At 41.1% G+C, this 21,812-nt stretch overlaps 1 protein-coding gene across 1 annotated transcript in view; it reads right to left on the reverse strand.

Annotated features, from left to right (window-relative positions):
- Positions 1–21,812, reverse strand: part of tspan15 (tetraspanin 15) — a 258,614-nt gene that overhangs the window by 128,847 nt on the left and 107,955 nt on the right. Inside the window, exons 3-4 of the mRNA XM_068052393.1 lie at positions 16,308–16,382; positions 12,205–12,300 (exon numbers count right to left, since the gene is read on the reverse strand). Of these exons, the coding sequence (XP_067908494.1) occupies positions 12,205–12,300; positions 16,308–16,382 (171 nt within the window). The remainder of the gene's footprint in view (positions 1–12,204; positions 12,301–16,307; positions 16,383–21,812) is intronic.

The raw sequence follows: 21,812 nt of genomic DNA on the forward strand, positions 1-21,812 counted from the left end.
GCGCAAAGATGGGTGGCACAGGTCAGAAGATTGGACAGAATATAAAAAACAGCGAAGAATGGCTGAAAGATTAATAAGGAAGGAAAAATTAGAGTAGGAGAGAAAGCTGGCTAGACATATAAAGACAGATAGTAAGAGTTTCTATAGATATTTTAGAAAGAAAAGAGTTAACAAAGTGAGTGTTGGTGCTACAGAAAGTGAGTCTGGGGAAATAATAATGGAAAATATTGAGATGGCAGATGAATTGATCAGGTATTTTGCATCGGTCTTCACTATAGAGGATACAACTAACATCCCAGAAATAGCTGTAAATCAGGAAATGGAAGGGAGGGAGGAACCTAAGAAAATTACAATCACCAGGAAAGTGGTACTGAGCAAATTGTTGGAGCTGCGGGCTGACAAGTCCCAGAGTCCTGATGGACTTCATCCCATGGTCCTAAAAGAAGTGGCTAGTGAGATAGTTGATGCGATGATTTAAACTTTCCAAAATTCCCTAGATTCGGGGAAGGTGCTATTAGATTGGAAAATAGCCAATGTAACTCCTTTATTCAAAAATGGGGGGAGACAGAAAGCAAAAACTACAGTTAGCTTAACATCTCTCCTAGGGAAAATGTTATAAGCTATTATTAAAGATGTTCTCGCAGGACACATGGAAAAATTCACGGTAATCAGACAGAGTCAACATGGTTTTGTGAAAAGGAAATCATGTTTAACCAATTTATTGGAGTTCTTTGAAGAAGTAACATGTGTTGTGAACAAAAGAGAACCGGTGGATGTATTGCACTTAGATTTCCAGAAGGCATTTGATAAGGTGCCACATCAAAGGTTATTGCAGAAAATAAAAGTTCAAGGTGTAGGGGATAACATATTGGCATGGATAGAAGATTGGCTAGTTAACAGGAAACAGAGAGTAAGCATAAATGGGTCATTTGCTGGTTGGCAAGATGCAACGAGTGGTGTGCCGTAGGGATCAGTGCTGGGGCCTCAACCTTTTACAATTTATATGAATGAGTTGGATGAAGGGACTGAAGGTATGGTTGTTAAATTTGCTGATGACACAAAGATAGGTAGGAAAGGCGCCAGCATCATCCTTCAACAAGCTTTCTGGAATTTAACACTTCCTAAAGTGCGATGCCCAGAATTATACACAGTATTACAGTTCAGGCCCAGTGTTTTAGAAAGGTTCACCATAACTTCCTTGCTTTTGTATTCTTTACCCCCATTTATAAAGTACTGGACCCCATATGCCATTTTAACCACTATCCCAACCCACCCTTCCACTTTAACGATTTGTGTACATGGTCTCTCTGTTCCTGCACCCCTTTTAGAACTGTACCCTTTGAACTATATTACCTCTTCTCGTTCTTCCTACCAAAATGTACCACTTCACACTTCTCTACATTAAATTTCATCTGCCACATGTCCATCCATTCCACCAGCCTGTCTCTGTCCTCTTGCATTCCACTATTATCCTCCTCACAGTTCATAATACTTTCAAGTTTTGTGCCATCTGCAAATTTTGAAATTGTGCTCTGCATAGCCAACTTTAGGTCATTAATATATATCAAGAAAAGCAGTGGTGCTAGTTCTGACCCCTGGGGAACCCTATAAACTTACTGCAGTACAAAAAACAACCATTCACCACTACTCTATGTTTCCTGTCACTCAGCCAACTTCATAGCCATGTTGCCAGTGTCCCTTTTATTCCATGTGCTTTAACTTTGCTCACAAGCTTGTTATGTGGCACTTTATCAAATGTTTTTGGAAGTTCATGCAGACCACATCAACCGCAATACCCTCATCAACCCTCTGTTATCGCATCAAAAAAACTCAATTAAGTTAGTTAACCATGATTTACCTTTAAGAAACCCATGCTGGCTTTCCTTAATTAATCCACATTTGTCCAAGTGACTGTTAATTTTGTCCCAGATTATTATTTCTAAAAACTTCCTCACCACTGAGATTAAATAATCTGCCATGGTAGGATTCGAACCCATGTCCCCAGAATATCTGCCTAGGCCTCTGGATCATTAGTCCAGTGCCACTTCCACTAAAGCCACTGCCTCCCTCCTTGAGCTAAAACAGGAAAAGCTGGAAGCATACAGTGGGTCAATGAATATCTGTGCAGAGAACTGGAAGTTTACAATTTTGCCTATAACCTTTTTGAAACAGAAGAATAAAAGATGGGAAGAACAGAGGTGTTTGGCAAAGGAAGTGTTTGAATATAGAGTAGAATACTCTAAAGGAAACAAATGCAGCATATTAGATGAGAGGAAGTAGAAATAAATTAATGTTTCACATGGACACTGTGTGAATGGACAGGTGTTGCATGTCTGCCACTTGCACAGTAAAGTGTCAAGGCCAGGACAGCTTGTAGCTGGGGTGGTGAAAGAGTAAATCAGAGTATTGCAAAGGCAACAATTTCTTCAGGAAGCAGAGAGGGAAGAGGACTGCAAGGTGATTGGCATTGGGATCGTGTAGAAGCTGTCTAATTTTTTTTCTTATATCCCCCCCCCCCCCCCCCACCAAGTGACGCTGCTTCTATATTTATATGAGGTCTTTTATATCTAGTTGACTTGCCATGGAATGCCTCTGAGTTCTAAGCACCTCTATCTGCCTCACTTTCTGAGCTCTGGCTTTCTCTCAGCATTTCATCTCCTTGCAGGGAGCTTTCTGTTTTTCCATTGTTGCCTGTCCTCTCTCCGATTGCCAGTCACTCAGCTTATTACCTGTCTGTGCCTTGGCACCCTCACCTTCTTCAAAGCGGACATTCCCTTTGAATACTCGCACATTACTTTGCCCTTCCTTTCAACACTAATGTTCCAATTTAATGTCAGGCCTGTTATATGCCATTGGTCTTGCTTCATTCTTCCTTTAAAGTTTCTGTCAGTGATGAAAACTGCGGGTGGATAGTGGGGAGAATTTGATGGCTTGAGCCTCTGCTACCACCACAAAGCATTAAGGAATCATGGAGGCCAGGTCAGGGTGAGTCAGTCTTTTAACAATCAGCTTTATTCAACAAAAATAACCTGCTGGACCAGATTAAATCTTGCTGTTACATCTCTCTTCTCCCCAGTCTCCTGACCCATTCCTTTCCCTTTCCTCTCCACTTCCACCCATACCCATCATCACCTTCCCTTCCACTTAAGCTGTTACTGCTGGGTTTAGTGTTGATGCTTCCAGTTACATCACCGCAACTGTTTTTTCTGTGGATGCTCAAAATCTGAAATAAAAACTGCAAGTGCTAGCAATACTCAGCAGGTCAGGCAGGATCTGTCAAGAGAACTACCTGGAGGGGGTCAAGAGAGGTGGCAGCAGCGGCGGACCTGCGGGAACCAACAACCAGGAAGGGTGTAAAGAGAGACCCAGGCTCAGGCCTTAACCTACCTGGAGGGAGTCGGGAGAGGCGGTGGCAGCGGAGGAATTGCAAGGAACCAGCTACGTGCTGGAGATGAGAGAGAAAAAAAAAATCAAACCGTGACATCACAGGAAAGCGGCGAGTTGATTGGCTGATGAGTATTGCTGATTAGGGACTGCATTGAAACAACTGGGAGTTTAAAAATGTTAAGTATTAGTTACAAGTAGCAAGTGGGTAGCTGGTGATTCTTTTTTTAAAAAAGTAAAGTTATTAATGCTATTGGTAAGATTCATTACTATTGGTGAGGTTATTACTACTATTGGAAATGTTTTAGTATCGTTAGGATGTTTTAAGAGTGGTAAGGTAGATTAGCATTGATAAAGTTTAATATTACTATTGGTACGGTTATTGTTAGTATTAATAAGGTTAATGTTAGTATTGGTAGGGCTTATTAGTATTAGAACTTAGAGCTTATTAGTACTAGCAGCATTTATTTGTAGTACCAAGGTTTATTATCTAATAGACAGAGAAATGGCAGGCTGCTCCAAGCTCTGGAGGACAGTCAAACAGGAACAGGCAAGAAGTGCAGGAGTCCCCTGAGTGTATCTCACTCTCCAACCGGTATTCAGAGGAAAGTGATAGTTCATCCAGGGAGTACAGCCAGAGTCAAGGCCAGGGTACCACGGGTGGCTCAGCTGTAGAGGGAGAGTACAAGGAAGATTGGAAGTGCGATAGTGATAGGAGATTCGATAGACAGGAAAACAGGCAGGTGTTTCTGTGGCCGCAGACCTGAATCTAAGATGTTGTGTTGCCTTCCTGGTGACAGAGTACCCTGAGGGGGGAGGGTGAACACCCGGCAGTTGAGGTCCACATTGGTACCAACAACATAGGTAGTAAGAAGGATGTGGCCCTGCAGAAAGAGTTTAGTGAGTTCAGTAAGAAATCAGCAAGCAGGACCTAAAAAGTAGTAACCTCTGGATTACTTCCTGTTCCATGTGCAAGTGAGTATAGAAATAGGTAGGGCAGATGAATGCGTGGCTAGAAAGCACAAATAGCAGGATGGGAACATGATGTAGTGCAAATAATGGAAGCGTGGCTTAAAAATGGCGCGGACTGGGCCCTTACTACTACGCTACTAGGGATATTCTATAGCCCTCCAAATAGTGCGAGATAGAGGAGCAAATCTTCAGAGAAATCAGAGAGATGTTCAGGAACTACAGAGTAGTGATATTGAGGGACTTTAATTACCCAAATAGCGATTGGGATAATTTTAGAGTAAAGGGAGAGGAGGGGGAGGAATTCCTAAAATGTGTTCAGTATGCTCTCAGCCCAACTGGAAAATATCTAGTGCTCAGAAATGAGGTAGGCTAAGTGGACCAAGTGTCTGTGGCGAGCACTTGGGTAAGAGTGATCGTCGAATCATAAGGTTTAGACTAGTAATGCAGAATAGCAAAGCACAAAATAAGGTAGAATGTCTAGATTGGATCATTTCAACCACAATGAGAAGGGATCTAGCCAGGTTGAATGGAACCAAAGACTGGTAGGAGGAGCTTTGTTAGAACAATGGGCTATCTTTAAGGAAGAGATGTTTCAGGTACAGGCTAGGAACATTACAACAAGGGTGAAAGGTAGGGGAACCAAGAACGTGGCTTCTTGGTTGACGAGGGAGATAGAGATGATGATGAAACAAAAAAAGGGCATATGATGCGTATCAGATAAACTCATCGAGTGAGAACCAGGCCATGTACAATAAGCTGAGAGGGAAGGTGAAGAGGAAAATAAGACTGGCAAAGACAGAATATGAAAACAGAATGGCAGTCAACATAAAAGGGAACCCAAAGATCTTCTACCAGCATGCAAATAGTAAGCGAGTAGCAAGAGGAGGAGTGAGGCCTATTGGGGACAGAGAGGGTAATATATGCTTAGAGGTGCAGGGCGAGGCTAATATACTTAATGAGTACTTTGTATTAATGTTCACAAAGGAAATGGAGGCTGACAAAATATCAAGAAGCAGAGAGTAGAGGCAATGGATAGGATTAAAATTGGGAGGGGGGAGGTACTAAAAAGGTTGGCTCGACTTAAGGTTGCGAAGCCACCTGGCTTGTATCCCAGGTTGCTAAAGGAAGTGGGGAGGTGCCAAAGGATTAGAGAGTGGCAAATGCGACGCTATTATTTAAGAAAGGTTTTAGGGATATTCTTAGCAACTACAAACCAGTTAGTTTAACATCAGCAGTGGGTAAGGTTTTAGAAGCGATAACCAGGGAAAATATCAATGGACACTTGAGGTTCGAGTTAATTAAGGATAGCCAGCATGGATTTGTAAAAGGCAGAGCATGCTTGACTAATTGAATTTTTTGATGAAGTAACAAGAAGGTTGATGAAGGGAATGCGGTGCATGTTGTTTATATGGATTTTAAGAAAGCATTTGATAAGGTACCACCTAAAGGCTGGTTCACAAAATTGAGACTCATGGAATAGGACGGTCAATGTCCAATTGGATAAAAAAAAAATTGGCTTAAGGACAGAAAACAGCAATCATAGTAAATGGTTATTTTTCAGACTGGAGGATGGTAAACAGTAGTATTCCCTAAACGTCAGTGCTGGGACCACTGCTTTTTTTGCTATATATAAATGACTTGGATCTTGGAATACAGAGTAGAATCTCAAAATTTACTGACGATACCAAACTTGGAGGTCAGGCAAACAGTGAGGATGATATGAATCGCCTGCAACAAGACATAGATAGGCTAGTAGAACGGGCAGAGAGGTGGCAGATGGAATTTAATACTGACAAGTGTGAGGTGATGCATTTTGACAGAAGGAATAGGGAGAGGCAATATATACTTAATGGCACATTCTAAAGAGTGTGCAGAAACAGAGGGACCTTAGGCTGTACATGCATCGATCTTTGAAGATGGCAGGACATACTGAGAGAGTGGTTAGTAAAGCATATGGGATCTTGGAATTCATAAATGGAGGCATTGAATACAAAAGCAGGGAAATTATTCTGAACCTTCATAAAGCTCTGGTTAGACCAGAACGAGAGTATTGCATCCAGTTCTGGTCACCACACTTCAGGAAGGATGTGAGGGACCTTGACAGGGTACAGGGGAGATTTACCCAAATGGCTCCAGGGCTGGCAGATTTTAGTTACACTGTTAAGTTGGAAAAGCTGAATTTGTTCTCCTTAGAACAAAGGGAGGGGAGATTTAATAGAAGTGTACAATATTATGACAGGCTTAGATAAGTTAGAAGAGGAAAAACTGTTCCCATTTACAAATGGTACAAGGACTAGGCGACACAGATTGTAAGTTTTGGGCAAAAGATGCAGAAGGAATATGAGGAACCATTTTTTTACGTAGCGGGTGGTAATGACCTGGAACTTGCTGCCCGCAAAGACTATCAATGACTTCAAGAGAAAGTTGGATGGCCACCTGAGAGCGACACATATGCAGGGTTACGGGGATGCAGCCAGGGAGTGGGATGACTGCATAGCTCCGTGGAGAGCTGGCATGGGCTCGACGGGCCAAATGGCTTCCTTCTGTGTCATAAATGACTATGACTCTTTAACTGGTCAGTTCTGGTGAAAGGTCATCAATCTGAAACGTTAACTCTGTTTTCTCTCTCCACAGTTGCTGCCCGGCCTAATTGGTATTTCCAGCATTTTATGCTCTTTGTGTTTGGTTCACTCCGAAATCCACCAGCACCCTATAATTCACTCCCCAGAACACTCCAGCCTCTAACTTGCCTCTTACGATATTCTATCTCTGTCCAGCTTCTCACTTTCCTCTTTTTAGGGTGTCAGCCTTGGCTCAGTGATAGCATCACACCCAAGTCAGACGATTGTGGGTTCAAATCCCACTCCAGAGCCTTGACATAAAATCTAGGCTGACTGTTACACTCCAGAAAGCCAAGTGGTGAAAGATACAACTGAAGACAATCTTTACACCGTTTTATTTACAGACATACACATTACAAACATGCATCTACTAATCCAACAGTCACAGATTTAGAATAAAAACAGAAATTGCTAGAAACACTCAGATCAGGCAGCATCTGTGGAGAGAAAAACAGCGCTAATGTTTCAGGACTGTGTGACCTTTCATCAGAACTGGGAAAAGTTCCAAGTGTAATAGGTTTTGAGCAAGTGAAAGTGGGGAAGGGGGTGGGGAGAAGGACAAAAGGGAAGGTCTGTGATAGGGTGGAGGACAGGAAAGGTTAAATGACAAAATGATTCATGGGACAAAGCCAAAGGAGTGGTAATGGGATAAGTAAAGAAACAAAAGATGTGTCTGGTTAAGGTGCAATGGCAGGATAGCAGCCGTGCGAACACGAAGTAGAGAGATTAAGAAAGAAACAACAGGGTGAGGGATGGGAAGGAGAAAAAAAAATTGCTAAAACTTGAATATTTCCAGATTTTTCTGTTTTTGCCTCAGATTTCTAGCATTCGCAACATTTTGCTTTTGAATCACAGTTTTAGTCTGTGCCTATTTATAGGAGTGCAAGTGAATCTCCAGTGAATGCCCACCTCCTCCATACTATTAAATACAATCTACAATTAACTTCCCTCTTGCTCTTTAAATAAAAATTAGTGTTTATATGTACAACCAAAATTCCAAAACTAATTAAATCAACCTCTGTATTCTGCACAAAGCATTACATTGCAAGATGCACATTCTCCAAGAGCCACTAACAATTTCATTGTACGTGCATTTCCTTTTGTAAAACAATCCGACAGTTGATGAATTGCACTGACCTATTTAACTTTAGAGATTTCCTTTCTTCCCAGTATTTGTATCAAGCCAGCAAGGTCAATCTATAATAAAAGCAAAATACTGCAGATGCTGGAAATCTGGAATAAAAACAAGAAATACTGGAAATACTCCAGCAGGTCTGGCAGCATCTGTGGAGAGGAGCAGAGTTAATGTTTCAGGTCAGTGACCTTTCAGTTCTGATGAAAGGTCACTGACCTGAAATGTTAACTCCATCTCTCTCCAAGGTCAATCCATAACGTGATTCCACTCGCACTTTTCGTAGAATGTACATTATCCAACATGATGATCTGCATAACATTCAATGGGTATACTATCTTCAGTATGCCCATTTTACAGAATTTCATTCAAAATATTAACAGAATACCATGTCCACCGCCTCCATAAGAGCTAGTGTTTCAGCAGCGAAAGTACTTTTAACAACTCTTTTTATTTAATGTTGTTAATTGTGCAGTAGTGTAATATTCTTGAATAAAATGTTTAACATTTACAGTTCAATGCATGAAACAGCCCAGCAACTGACCTTAGAAACAATAACAACTTTTTGAAACGTATTTACATCATGCATTTAGCTTAATAAAATGTCCCAAAGCATTTCACAGGAATGTGATGGAACAGAAAATGACACTGAGCCACATAGGGACCAAAACCTCTAATGAATCAAAAAGGTATGTTGTAAGGAGTGTCTTAAAAGACAAAAGCAAGGTAGAGGCAGAGGGGTTTAGGGAAAGAATTCCAGAGCTCAGGGCCCAGGCAGCTGAAGGCACAGCCACCAATGATGGAACGATTAAAATTAGGGATGAAGAGGCCAGAATTAGAGCAAAGGCATCACAGAGGGCTGTGGGACTGGAGGAGATAACAGAGTTGTGAAGGGTTTTTAATTGTATATTAATTGAGTATTTCGTTATATTCAGATGTACGCATTAACTGAGGATTCACTTGTGCTCCTATATATGTGCGCAGACTGAAACTGTATTCTTGGGTTTGAAGGAGCATGTGTGTAAAGTGTATCTCTGTAAATAAAAGCTTATAGCGTATGTAAAGACTAGGCTCCAGCTCTATCCTTTACTGCCTGGCTTTCTGGAATAGAACTTGTTGCAGAGGATGGTTGCCTAAAGGTGAAAGTTGGAAACTAAAAAAAGTTTCAGACATAAAACTAAAATATTAGTGGCCATTATGGAATGTGGCAGAAAACAAGTTTAAATTGTCGAGGCATGGTTACCCTTCAATATTTCAAAGTCTGAATTATATGACCAATGGAAGAATGAATGCAGACACAGGTTACGCCTCTATAAGATGAAGCCTTGGCGTGCCGCTTCCTACAAAAGTAATGTATTTTATGAGATGGATAACTATGAGTTAATAGCGATGAAGGTTTGGACCTTCTAACAGAGTTCTTGGAGGAAATCTACAAGAAAGATAATCTGTTAAATGCCTATGAGGCATGGTCAGAATTTGATAGATTTTGGAAAACAGATGACCATGGAAGATTATGTCGTGGACTTTAACAGATTACATAAAAGGTTGACCAAGTTCAATTTCAGGATCCCTGGATTGATATTAATGTTTAAGTTACTGGATTGTGCTAAGGTGTCGCATATGGACATGCAACTGGTTTTAACTGGTCATGAGTCATTACAGCACAGGAGGCGGCCGTGTGGCCCATTAAGTCCATGCTAGCTTTCTGCAGAGCAATCCAGTCAGTCCCATTACTCCGCTCATTCCCCATAGCCCAGCAAGTTTATTTCCCTCAAGAGCCCATCCAATTTTCTTTTGTAATCATTGATCATCTCTGCTTCTACTACCCTCAAAGGCAGTGAATTCCAGGTCATTATCACTCACTGCATAAAAAAGCTCTTCCTCTCATCCTACTTCTATCTCCTGTAGCTAAAATCCCTCATCTCTGAAACCATTCTGATAAATCTACTCTGCATCCTCTCAAGGACCCTCACATCCTTCCTAAAGTATGGTGACCAGACTGAACACAATACTTCAGTTGTGGCCTGAACAGAGCTTTATAAAGGTTCAGTGTAGCCTTTGTACTTAATAGTTCTATTTATGAAGTCCAACATCCCATATACTTTGCTAGCTACTCTCGCAATATGTCTTGTCACCTTCAAAGATCGATGCACATGAACCCCCAGGTCCCCCTGTCCCTGCACACTCTTTAGAACTGTGTAATCTCTATACTGCCTCTTCCTATCATTTCAGCCAAAATACATCACCTCGCATTTCTCTGTAATAAATTCCATCTGCCACCTGTCTGGCCATGTCATATTGCAATGGATTGGTATCATCCTCACTGTTTGCCTCACTTACACATTTGGCATCATCAGCAAATTTTGAAATTTTACTCTATTCCAATATTCAAGTCCCATGTCATTTACATGTATCAAAAAAAGCAGTGGTCCTAGTACTGACCTTCGGGAAAACCACTGCCTACCACCCTCCAGTCTGAAAAACGACCATTTACCACGACTCTCTGTGTTCTGTCCTTTAAGCCAATTTTTTATCCAAGCTGACACTGACCCTCCTATTCCATGAGGCTCAATTTTGTTAACCAGCCTTTTATGTGGTACTTTGTCAAATGCTTTCTTAAAGCCTATATTGACAACATCCATTGCATTCCCTTCATCAACTTTCTCTGTTACTGCATCACAAATTTCAATTCCATCAGTCAAGCACAATCTGCCTTTTACAAATCAGTGCTGGATTTTGTTAATTAATTCAAACTCTTCCAAGTGCCTGTTAATATTTTAATAATTGTTTCTGAAACCTTACCCACTGCTGATGTTAAACTGACCGGTCTGTAGTTACTAGGAATGTTCTTACACCCTTTCTGTTGGATCAGATGTCTCCTGCCTTAAAAAAATTTCCGAGGAAAGAGTCATTTTCTTCAGCTTTCATGGAAAAAAATGAGACATTTCGCTGTGACACAAAGGATAGGCGACTCAATGATTGCTGGATTTCAAACCAGCCCAGATACTGAACACAAACATCAATACAATGGAAGGATTAAAGATAGGCAGAATGAGGATGAAATCAGCTTTCGGAGATCTGGCCATTACAGTAGACGACAAAATGGAACAACAATAACGGGAGAATGAATTCCAGGAATTGCCCAAGGAGCAGTTAATAGGTACTTTAGGTGCTACTCGACATATTATGTGGTGAACTGCTCAAAGTGAAAAGGCGGGATCCTTGAAATGACACATTAAGAGAATTCTGAGGAAAAGAATGAAGATAAAGATGAACACTAACAAATTATACTTGTTACAAGGAGTTTTAGTCTTGTGATGAATGTATTAGGCACGGACTTCTTTAATTGTGCTGTATAGGTAGTACTTGTACTTCAACAGTATGTGGACAGATTAGTTAAAATGTTATCTTGATTCATGAAATAGTGAGGAACGACGCAAGGTCAAGGAATAAAAAAGTACTATTTGGTTTAAATTTGGCAAGAACAACACCTTGAGGTGACTAAACAGAGTTGTAATTCTATGTAGAATAACAGGAGTAAGTCATTTTTTAAGTACTGATGTAGTCTCTGGTGATATTGGTAAGCGCTGTTTGGGTCACGTGGCGTGGGCGAAAACCTGACTGGAGGGATTCAAAGATGGAGTTCCTGGAAATATGGGTACAGATTTGGGAGGCAACAACACATTCAAGAACTGTGGAGAGGAAAGAGAGGTTGGTGATGGGGTGGTAGTTTGCAAGGATAGAGGGGTCAAGGGTTGCTTTCTTGAGGAAAAGGTGATGATAGCAGATTTGAAGGCGAGGAGGAGAGAACCATTAATAATGTGAGCTAGCATGGAACCAGGAAGGGAGGTTGGGTGGTCAGTAGTTTATTGGGAATGGGATCGAAAGAGCAGGAGGTGACGAGCAGAAGAAAGAAACAGATGCATCATCCGTGATAGGGTGCTTTCATTTAATTGAGTACAGGCCAGAATGTGCAGTGCTTGTAGCTGGCCCTGGATATAAACATATTAAACAATACAATGACAGCTGAATAAAGAAAGTTAGCTCAGATGTTCTACACATACCATGGAACCAAAATTTTAAAACACCACAAACCTCCTCTTGGACAAAATCCATTATGTTCTTGAAATCCAGGTCATCATAATAATGCTTAATGCCTTTACGGATGTTTTCATTTATAAAGTCTAATGTCTGGAAAACAAATAACCCAAAGTTAAACCAGGAGCACAAAACCTTGAGGTAATCAGTTCAAGCAACTACAGATATAATGATAGCTAAAGATGTAGTTTACACAGACTGATTCAATTATGTGACTACATACTAGTCAAAACCAATATGACTAAGAATCAAGTACCACGTTCCAAAATAGGGAAAAGTCACAACCATACTTGCAACTAAACGAGGTGTTTACAAAAGAATGGCTATAGAATTTCAATAGTAATTTCACTTTGTGAAATGCTTTGAGATGGTTTGATAATGTAATAAGGTGCAATATAAATCTAACATTATCTGCTTGTATTTGTTATATCATACTCAATTATATTCAGAGATCTGTTAGCCAGCATTTGAATGCTGATAAAATCTTCAAATTTACTAAAGAGCAGATTGTTCTGCTGTATAAGTGTAAAATAGACCATGTGACAATGCACCCCCTCTGGAATTAAACCAAGTCCTGCCCATGTTCTGGGGAAACACAGTGACCCTATTGAAAGGGCTGAATGTGCTGGAATAAAGACAAGGAAGTAATTTGTGCACTCTCCACAAGGAATGATGGATCATTTTGGTAGGAATGTGACATGTGGAGGTTGGAAGATCAAAGAATGAAGACAGCCCTATAAAGTAGTGAATCTTTCTGGCCTTCTTCATTCTACATCCTCCACACTGTCGACTTACTTTTTTTTTAAAGGTCCTTTTTACTGTATATTATTCTGTTTTTCATATCTTAGACCATTCTCAAGGGTCTCACTTTTCCAAACCTCTCAGCATGTCTATTCCTGCCTTGTGATCGAGACAAACTTTCAGTATTATGCTCGGGAAATGGACTTCAAACACTGTCTGATTACTGTTTGAAACTGCTGGAATTTATCCATAACATCTCTCCAGTCTTCCAGCATGTTACAGGATCATATAAGACCTTGTTTTAAGTTTAAAATATCAAGCAAATGTATTAAGCAATAACAATCAAATCAATACAATTATACCAGATCCCTGGAGGTGTGTGCAATTGCAGTATGACTAGTTTACATTGGAAGTTTCCAAATGTCAACATAGGTATTTACAATGGGGAAAAAATTGAAAGTGCACACAAACTCAAGATTTTTAATACGTCCCAAATATCATTGTTTGATTTTTCACTGTTCATTATTTGTGCAATAAATTTGCCGCATATTTTAAAAATCTTGCGTCATGCTCTGCAAATTTTGAGAAAAGAAGTGAAATCTAATGGAGCCAGAAGGGAGGCCGCTGCCTAAACCTTTCACTAAAGAGGTTTGTTCTGTTTTACCAGTTTTATTTGTTTTTCCACAGCACAGTTTTCCCACACTCTGACACAGAACACAAAAGTCCGAATGCATCAAGCCTGTGTCCTCAGTACCTTGCTCTACGGCAGCGAGGCCTGGACAACGTATGTCAGCCAAGAGTGACGTCTCAATTCATTCCATCTTCGCTGCCTCCGGAGAATCCTTGGCATCAGGTGGCAGAACCGTATCTCCAACACAGATGTCCTCGAGGCGGCCAACATCCCCAGCATATACACCCTACTGAGCCAGCGGCACTTGAGATGGCTTGGCCATGTGAGCCGCATGGAAAATGGCATGATCCCCAAGGACACTTTGTATAGCGAGCTCGTCACTGGTATCAGACCCACCAGCTGTCCATGTAACCGCTTTAAAGACGTCTGCAAACGCGACATGAAGTCCTGTGACATTGATCACAAGTCGTGGGAGTCAGTTGCCAGCGATCGCCAGAGCTGGCGGGCAGCCATTAAGGCGGGGCTAAAGTGTGGTGAGTCGAAGAGACATAGCAGTTGGCAGGAAAAAAGACAGAAGCGCAAGGGGAGAGCCAACTGTGTAACAGCCCCGACAACCAATTTTATCTGTAGCACCTGTGGAAGAGTCTGTCACTCTAGAGTTGGCCCTTACAGCCACTCCAAGCGCTGCTTCACAATCCACTGACCACCTCCAGGCACTTACCCATTGTCACGCGAGACAAGGAGGCCAAAGAAGAAGACAGCACACTACCAAAATCTTACCTAGCTTTCAAGGCAATGATAGACACTCTCAAAGATATGGGAAAGTGCGGTTCTCCCTGCAGAGAGCTGAAATAATCTATGGTAAGGATATTAGAAAAAATATCCAACATAACACCCACTTTCTGCACTTCATATCCTTATAAATAACATTTCAAATCTAACAAACACCTTAAAGACTCCACCATGCTGAAAAAAATTAAATCTACTTAAATGCACTCAATTCAGTCTTCCAATCCTTCCAACAGCCTTCCCCTGTGTGGACTGCCCTTCTCTAGGTGGCTTTTAGCTTGCAATCTCCTCCATTCAAAGAGCTTGGATGTAACTGTTGGTTAGGTTTGTCCATGTATCTTTGCTCCGTGGAAAATGTGTTTTTTTTCACCTGTGACAGTTACACGATATGATGTTGCCATGTTATAGCTAAACCATTAACACTTTTAGGGGCCGCAGTAAACATCAGAAGCCATGCTGTGAACCCCTGAGTAACACCATGAAAAATCTACCGATACTAATTAAAAACACATCACTGTAATGAACTTTGTGACAATAGTGCCTGATGTGAATCTCTATTTTTTATCCTGCTGCAGTTGGAATGGTTATCTGCAAAGTGACGCCCAATGATGGGGGCGTGAGGAAGAATAGAAACCTTGCATTTATATAGCACCTTTAATGTCATCAGGATGTACCAAAGTGATTCACAACCACTGAATTATTTTTTAAGTGTAGGCACTGTTATTATGTAGGAAATCATAGTAATTAATTTGTACACAACAATATTTCACCAACAGCAAATTAACCAATTAATTTGCTTTTTACTAGTATAATAAAAGCCAAATATTGCGGATGTTGGAAATCTGAAATAAAAACAGAAAGTGCTGGAAAAACTCAGTAGGTCTGGCAGCATCTGTGGAGAGAGAAGCAGAGTTAACATTTCAGGTCAGTGACCCTTCTTCGGAACTGGCAGATATAAAAAATGTAAAAGATTTTAAGCAAGTAAAGCAGGGGTGGGGCAAGAGATAACAAAAGAGAAGGTATTGATAGGACAAGGTCACAGAATAGCTGACCAGAAGGTCATGGAGCAAAGGCAAACGGTATGTTAATGGTGTGCTAAAAGACAAAGCAATAGTAGATAGGGTGTTAATGGACTGAAAACTGAACAGCCACAAGCACAAACATGAAAAAAGTGGGTAGGCACAGTAGAAACAAACTGAACAAACTAAAATAAAACAAACATAAAAAATAAAATAAAAAAACTAAAAATAAAATAAAATAAAAATAAAAGTAAAATGGAGGGCCCGTCATGCTCTGAAATTATTGAACTCAATGTTGAGTCCGGTAGGCTGTAGCATGCCTAATCGGCTTTTTACTAGTGTCTGTAAAATTTAAAAGATTAATTTGGCCAGGCCACTGAAAAAAAACTCCCCAGCTCTTCTTCGAATGGTGCTGTGGCATTTTTCACATCCGAGAGGTTAGGCGGGCCTTTGGTTTAATGTCCCGTTCGAAAGATGGCACCTTAGACAGCATAGCAATCTCAGTACTGAAGTGTCAGCCAAGATTAGACGCTCAAGTCCCTGGAATGAGGCTTGAACCCACAATCTTCTGAGTTGGAGATGAGTGCTGCCACCGAGCCAAGGCTGACAAACAAACCTAAATGTTGACATGGGAAGCATGAAATTAAATGGGATGAAGGCCTATTTTCAATTTACCTTATGATCCAATGTGTAAACAGAGTATTTATGCTAGAGTCCATAAACAACACTATTACACTACAGACTACTTCTGCCAATTAAATTTTTCTTTTGCAATTCCAATTATCCAATAATATTAATTAAGCAACTCAAACATAATCAAGGTTGAAAATTGAGCTCAAAAAGATCATTTGAATTTGCTGATTTTCAATTAAGAGTGGACTGTACTTTCATTTGTATTTAATGAAATTGTGATTTCTTACCTGATTCCTAAAGATCAATGCCACAATTCCACCCAGCAATTCAAGGATCAGCACAATTGCAAGGGTATAGAGAAACTATATTAAAAAAAAACAAAATAATTCTCATTTCTCTCTCTCCTTCCCAAAATTAAGAAACATGTAGCAATATTTTAAAAAAATCTTATTCCTGTGTTTCCCCAATAGTTCAGCGCATATAAACACTACGTTGCCTGGCACCAAGCTATGCAAATCGGGTTTAGTCCATGTTCTGTATTGGGTTAGTTAATACAACAGATATTCCAAGTGGCCTCAGCATCTACAAGAGGTGAAAATTATGGAATTTAGTTCAATCCTATTGTCACTTATGGCTAACTATCACTGTTACAGCTGATATTTGGGATATGGCTTCTTGGGTGAAGTGCACAAGGGCTGTAAACACCAACAGAATGATAATTTAACACACATCTTTGTTTTCAGGAGAGGAGGGAAGAAAATTGGAGTGAATATATTATTCCCCAGCAGAGCCTAGAAATCAATGTTGTCACTTAATACAGTCATTTCTATAGATAGTTAAAAAAGGAAAGGGTTAACAAAGTGAGCGTTGGTCTTGTCGAATGTGAGTCCGTGAAATTAATAATGGATAATAAGGAGATGACAGGTGAATTGATCAGGTATTTTGCATTGGTCTTCACTATACAGAATACAAGTAACATCCCAGAATTAGCTGTAAGGCAGGAAATGGAAGGGAAGGAGGAACTCAAGAACATTATAATCACCAGGGAAGTGGTACTGAGCAAATTGTCGGGGCTGTGGGCTCATCAGTTCCTGGGTCCTGATGGACTTCATTCCAGGCTCTTAAAAGAAGTGGCTAGTGAGATAGTTGATGCATTGGTTTTAATTTTCCAAAATTGTCTAGATTCGGGGAAGGTTCCATTAAATTGGAAAATAGCGAATGAAACTCCTTTATTCAAAAAGGGAGGGAGGCAGGAAGCAGGAAACTACAAGCCAGTTGGCTTAACATCTGTCTCAGGGAAATTGTTCAAAGCTATTCAAGGACTCCCTGAAGAAGTCCCTCTCTCTGTGCCACATCGACCATCACCAGTGGGAAGCACAGGCCATAGAGATGCTACATCAGGAGGGCTACAGACACCTTTGAGACTGAGTGAAGAACCAGATGAAAGAGAAAAGGAGAAGGATAGATCCAATTGCCCCAGCAGCGACTACACCTTCACTTGTACAAGTTGTGAGAGAATCTGGTGGTCACTGATAGGCCTGACTAGCCACCAGCGGGCCTGCAACCAATGACAACAACCTTCCCAAAATCTCTGTCTGCGAAGAAATGCCAAGAGATTATGAAAGATGTTACAGCAGGTAACTTGGAAAAATTCAAGATAATCAGGCACAGGCAATATGGTTTTGTGAAAGGGAAATCATATTTAACCAATTTATTGGAGTTCTTTGAAGAAGTAATATGTGCTGTGGATAAAGGGGAACCAGTGGATGTATTGTACCTAGATTTCCAGAAGGCATTTGATAAGGCGCTAAATCAAAGGTTACTGTGGAAAATAAAAGCTCATGGTATGGTGGTAACATATTGGCATGGATGGAAGATTGGTTAGCTAACAGGAAACAGAGAATAGGCATAAATGGGGCATTTGCTGGTTGGCAAGATGTAATGAGTGGTGTGCCACAGGACTGGGGCCTCACATTTTACAATTTATATAAATAACTTGGATGAAGGGACCGAAGGTATGGTTGCTAAATTTGCTGATGACACAAAGATAGGTAGGAAAGTAGGTTGTGAAGAGAACACAAGGAGGCTACAAAGGGATATGGATAGGTTAAGTGAGTGGGAAAAGATTTGGCAAATGGAGTATAATGTGGGAAAATGTGAAATTTTGGCTGGAAGAATAAAAAAGAAGCATATTATCTAAATGGTGAGAGACTGCAGAGCTCTGAGATGAAGGATCTGGGTGTGCTAGTACATGAATCGCATAAGGTTAGTATTCAGGTACAGCAATTAATTAGGAAAGCCAATAAAGTGTTATTGTTTATTGCGAGGGGAATTGGAATACAAAAGCAGGCTTCAGTTATACAGGGCACTGCTGAGACCACATCTGGAGTACAGTGTACAGTACTGGTCTCCTTATTTATGTAAGGATGTAAATGTGTTGGAAGCAGTTCAGAGAAGGTTTACAAGACTAATACCTGGAATGGGTGGGTTGTCTTATGAGAAAAGATTGGACAGGCTAGGCTTGTATCCACTGGAGTTTAGAAGAGTAAGGGGCGACTTGATCGAAACATACAAGATCCTGAGGGGTCTTGACAGGGTGGATGTGGAAAGGATGTTTCATCTTGTGAGAAAATCTATAACTAGGGGTCACTGTTTAAAAATAAGGGTCGCCTTTTTAAGACAGAGATGAGGAAAGAAATTTTCCCCACAGAGGGTCGTGAGTCTTCGGAACGCCCTTCCTCAAAAGGCAATGGAAGCAGAGTCTATGAATATTTGAAAAGCAGAGGTAGATAGGTTCTCGATAAGCAAGGGGGTAAGAGGTTATCGGGGGTAGGTGGGAATGTGGAAAATCAGTTCAGCCATAAAGTTAATGAACAGCGGAGCAGGCTTGAAGGGCCGAGTGGCCTACTCCTGCTCCTAAATTGTATGGGATATTCCTTTCCCTGGAAGATGGCTGTCTTTTCCCTGAGCTCCATAGGTTAGTTATCCTTCATTATTTCCATTCCTTTTTCTGCCAGTCTCCTTTTATTGTCTACCTGCCCTCCTACCACACCCCCCGTTAAGCACAAAGTTCTGCCTTTATTCGCCTTGTTGCTCTCTCAAGCTTCTTGTCCTTCCACTACCTTAGCTGAGGATGATGCCTGCAATACAGGGTCTGAATCGCTTACTGCCCAATCACTGGGATGAACCTTGACTGGCTCTGAATCTGCTCCTTCACTCACTTTCCAGGCTCTGACACCTGCCACTACTTCGCTGTTTTTGCTGTGGCTGCTGGAACACAGAGTAACCGAGGAACTGAGTGCTTTGCAAAGACTGCTAGTCAGGAATTTGGTGCAATTAGGTTCTTGGTACAGGGGAAAGGAGGTGCTCCTTTTCATTCTTTTTTTAATACGAGTAGCTGGCGAGTGTTTCTCTTTTGCTTCTAAACTAGGAAACTGTAACTTGCTATTACTTCACTAAATTAGTAACTAATGAAATAAATAAATAAGGTTAGATAGACACAGCAGGGTAGGTGGTGTGCCATAACTGCAGCATGTGGGAGTTTGTGCAAAGCATTGCGATCCTGGACAACTATATCTGCAGCTCAAGCAACTTTGGCTCAGAGTTGTTGAACTGAAGTCCGAGCTTTAGACATTGCAGTGCTTTGGAGGGGGTGTGGGGTTGAGAGTTATCGGGACACTTTGTTCCAGGAGGCAATCACACCCCTTAGATTAAGTAGAACCTTAGAATTGGTCAATGGTCAGGGACAGGAGGATGTGACTGCAAGTCAGATAGGTATGGGGATCCAGGATATAGTAATGGAGGAGCCTTGGCCCTTGACTTTGACCAACAGGTTAAAGGTACATGCTACCTTTGTGGATGAGAACAAGAACTGCAGGGTGGATTAGCAAAATGACCATAGCATCATGGTACAGGAAGCCATTCAAGTGGTGGGGGGAATGAAAAGAAATGTGGTATTGACAGGAGACATTATAATGAGGGGATAGATACTGTCCTCTTCAGTCACGACCAGAGTTCCAAAGATGTGTTGCCTGCCCCCAGTGCCAGGGTTAAAGACATCTCCTCAAGGCTGGAGACAAATTTGGACTAGGAGGAGGAGGATCCAGTAGTTTTGGTTCACGTTCTTCTTATGTCGTTCATTCCTACAAGGAATGATGTTCTGCTGAGAGTGTTTAAGGAGTTAGGGTCCAAATTAAAACACAGAACCTCAATGGTAATAATCTGTGGATTGTTACCGCAGTCATATACCAATTGGCATAGGGTCAAACAGATTAGGGACTAAACACATGACTCAAAGAGTGGTGTGGGAAGAGGGGTTTCAGTTCATGGGGCAGTGGCAACAGTACTGGGGAAAGTGGGAGCTGTCCCACTGGGATGGGCTCATCGTTCTTGCGAATCATACAAGTAGGGCTGTGAATAGGACTTTACAAGAAATAGGAGGAGGAGTAGGGCATTCAGCCTCTTGAGCCTGCTCAGTCATTTGGTAAGATCATGGCTGATCTGACTGTAGCCTCAAATTCACTTTCCTGTTTGCCCCCCATAACCCTCAACTCCCTTGTTGATCAAAAATCTATCTAACTCAGCCTTGAATATATTCAATGACACAGCCTCCACTGCTCCAGGGAAGAACGTTCCACAGACTAACGACCCTTTGAGAGAAAAAATGTCTCATCTCAGTCTTAAATGGGAGACCCCTAATCTTTACGCTGTGTCCCCTAGTTCTAGACTCCCCCACAAGGGGAAACATCCACTCAGTATCCATCCTGTCAAGTCCTCTCATGATCTTCTATGTTTCAATAAGATCGCATCTCATTCTTCTGAATTCCAATGGGTATTGTCCCAACCCACTCAACCTTTCCTCATAAGATAATCCCTTCATCCCAGTAATCAGTCAAGTGAAGATTCTCTGAACTGCTTCCGATGCAATTAAAACAAAAATGGGGGGGGGGGGGGGGGGAGGGGTAAGGTAAATAGAGGTTTAGAAATCGATGAGAAAAGTTGAGACATTAGAGCAGTGTAATGACTTGGGTGAAGACAAGCAGAGTGGGACAGGAAGGGACAGAGTTTAACAGTAATAGTGCATCAGCGAGTAAGGTCCATGCAAAGAATAATGGCAAAAAACAAAATTAAAGGCTCTTTATCTGAATTCACGAAGCATTCATAACAAGATTGTTAATCTGTTAATTGTGTGTCAATTGTTTGATTATATGCAGGTGAAGGTGTTAACTGGGGTCTTACTTGAGCACTTATGAGCAGGCACTCACTGAGACTGGTAGAAGGTTTGGAGTGAGGAGCTACTATCTGTAATCCTTTTACTCTGCACAATAAATGTGAAAATGAGTAAAGATAGGCTCTGGCATTATCCTTTCATAACAAGCCTTCTGGAGTTTAACAAGATTGACTAACTGGCAGCACAAATAGAGATAAATGGGTTTGATATAATGCAATTACAGAAAAGTGGCTGCACGGTGACCTACGTACACAACATTTCAAAAAGACAGGCAGCATGGAAAAGGAGGGGGTGAAGCCCTGATAATAATGGATCTTTACACAGAAGATAAGGAAGTAGAATCGATATGGATGGAGATTAGGAACAAAGGTCAGAAAAACACTTCTTGGAGTAATTTATAGGCCCTCGAACAGTGGTTATACAGTTGAACAGAGCATTAAGCAAGAAATAATTGGAGTTTGTAACAAAGGCAACAAAATAATCGTGGGGGACTTTAATCTTCATATAGATTGGGCAAATCAAACTGGCAAAGGTCATCTCGAAAATGTGTTTGTAGAATGCT

The sequence above is a fragment of the Heterodontus francisci genome, chromosome 20 (genome assembly GCF_036365525.1).
Source record: "Heterodontus francisci isolate sHetFra1 chromosome 20, sHetFra1.hap1, whole genome shotgun sequence".
In the NCBI taxonomy this organism is placed as follows: Eukaryota; Metazoa; Chordata; class Chondrichthyes; order Heterodontiformes; family Heterodontidae; genus Heterodontus; species Heterodontus francisci.